The sequence below is a fragment of the Musca domestica genome, unplaced genomic scaffold, assembly GCF_030504385.1.
Source record: "Musca domestica strain aabys unplaced genomic scaffold, Musca_domestica.polishedcontigs.V.1.1 13, whole genome shotgun sequence".
NCBI lineage: Eukaryota > Metazoa > Arthropoda > Insecta > Diptera > Muscidae > Musca > Musca domestica.
The window spans coordinates 2,772,569-2,774,289 of NW_026712172.1; the positions used below are offsets into that span (position 1 = coordinate 2,772,569).

The 1,721-nt window shown below is 28.6% G+C and overlaps 1 protein-coding gene across 1 annotated transcript; it reads right to left on the minus strand.

Annotated features, from left to right (window-relative positions):
- Positions 1–490: 490 nt before the first annotated feature.
- On the minus strand, positions 491–1,499 carry LOC101888452 (uncharacterized). Its single transcript, XM_059118436.1, has 4 exons — positions 1,229–1,499; positions 1,123–1,170; positions 816–836; positions 491–734 (listed from the first exon to the last, which is right to left on the minus strand). The coding sequence occupies exons 1-4, from the start codon at positions 1,281–1,283 to the stop codon at positions 544–546; spliced, it is 315 nt and encodes a 104-aa protein (XP_058974419.1). The 5' UTR covers positions 1,284–1,499; the 3' UTR covers positions 491–543.
- Positions 1,500–1,721: the final 222 nt, after the last annotated feature.

The following is a 1,721-nucleotide window of genomic DNA, read 5'->3' on the forward strand; positions in this document are numbered from 1 at the left end:
AGACGCAAGTAAAACATAAAAGCGTGTGTGCTTGCAATATAGCAAGAGATATTTGAGTGCACACCCTGTCGTCAACTCAGTTAACTTTAAATTAATTGAAAGCTAACTATTTCTCAAGTAGTGGTGGTTGACACTTGGATTACTGTTACATGCAATTAACTAACTATTTTAACATGGCGATGTCCTAGGGAGTAGTCAATTGTCCTGCTCTGCATTACTTTTAGTTAACTTTAAGTTAACTACCCAGCCATTAACTTAAAGTTAACTCATTGGAGCTAGCTATAAACTAACTTATTTAAATAAGCTTTAAGTTGTTTTTTTTTTTAACTAACTATACGTTACTTAAATTTCAGTCAACTAAAAGTTAGTTGTTTACACGTTGGCTTTATAATCACTATTTGTAACTAAAATAAAATGGGTTTAAAAATGTATATTTTAATAACACAAAAATTTATTCTAATGAAAATTAAAAATCACTTCAACATTACAAACAACTTATATAAATATTTTGTACATTTGTAGGTTTAAAAAAATCAAATATTTCTAGTTTAAATTAAATGTTTGGTTTTGAAAACCAAAATTAATAAATTCATCGCTTAAGCCATTTAAAGAGTCTAAAGGGAATGTAAAGTCCAAATTATTCTGAGTCACTTCCTGATATAAAATTCTTCCTGTTAACACTTTATGTTCAGAAAGAGTTTTCATAATCACATCGTTTTGGGTTGTAATGGTTTCTATGAATAAAAAATAATAGTCATGTAAATTATCAAAATGGGTTTTTTTAAAGGATTTGAATGGTTTTAAAAAGAAATTACCTTGAAGACTTTGTGTTGTATCTGAAAGAGAATAAAAAACATATGTACATAAATATATTGGTTATTGAGTGTTATTATACCCTCCACCATACTATTGAGGGTATATTAAGTTTGTCATTCCGTTTGTAACTCCCCGAAATACTCATGTTAGACCCCACGAAGTATATATATTCTGGATCAGTGAAAAATAGTAAATCGATTTATCGACGTCCGTCTGTCTGTTGTAATCACATATTGGTGGAGGGTATAAAAAGTTCGGCCCGGCTTTTACTGCTTTTTTACTTGTTTTTTGTTTATTCCAACTTACTGTTTATTTGCTTAAAACAATTTTGGCATGCCTCCGCCTTATTGGGATCTGTAATGTAATTTATTAATGCAATTTATTAAAAAAAAATACTAAAATATTTACTTACATTTAGCTATGGGTTTTAAACCAAGAGATTTGCGACTAATTTCTGGGAGAGACATCTAGATATTCTTTCTTTTTAAAAAGCCTCCTTAAATGTCTCTTGCTTGAACTTTTCATAATTTTTTTGTAATAAATTTTAAAACAACCACACACAAAAGCATTAAATCAATTTTAATTCCGAAGAAAACACTATACCATTCGAAAGTTTTAACAAACAATTAAATTTTTATGCGAACGATGACACGCGGGTTTGTTTACTAATTGAATGTCTGAGACGTTAACTAAAGACGACGGCATTAAAAATTGGGCGGCGTCGGTGGCCGTTGGCTAATTTAATCTGCATGAAGCCGATAGTTATCGACATTATTAAAAATTATTTAAATAAAATAATACAAAAGTTAATAATAAACCAATATTTAGTTTTAGTATGTTAGTTATTATATACTTTCGTATATTAATTTATAAAATCGATATAAATGGTGATTGTTATAAACATA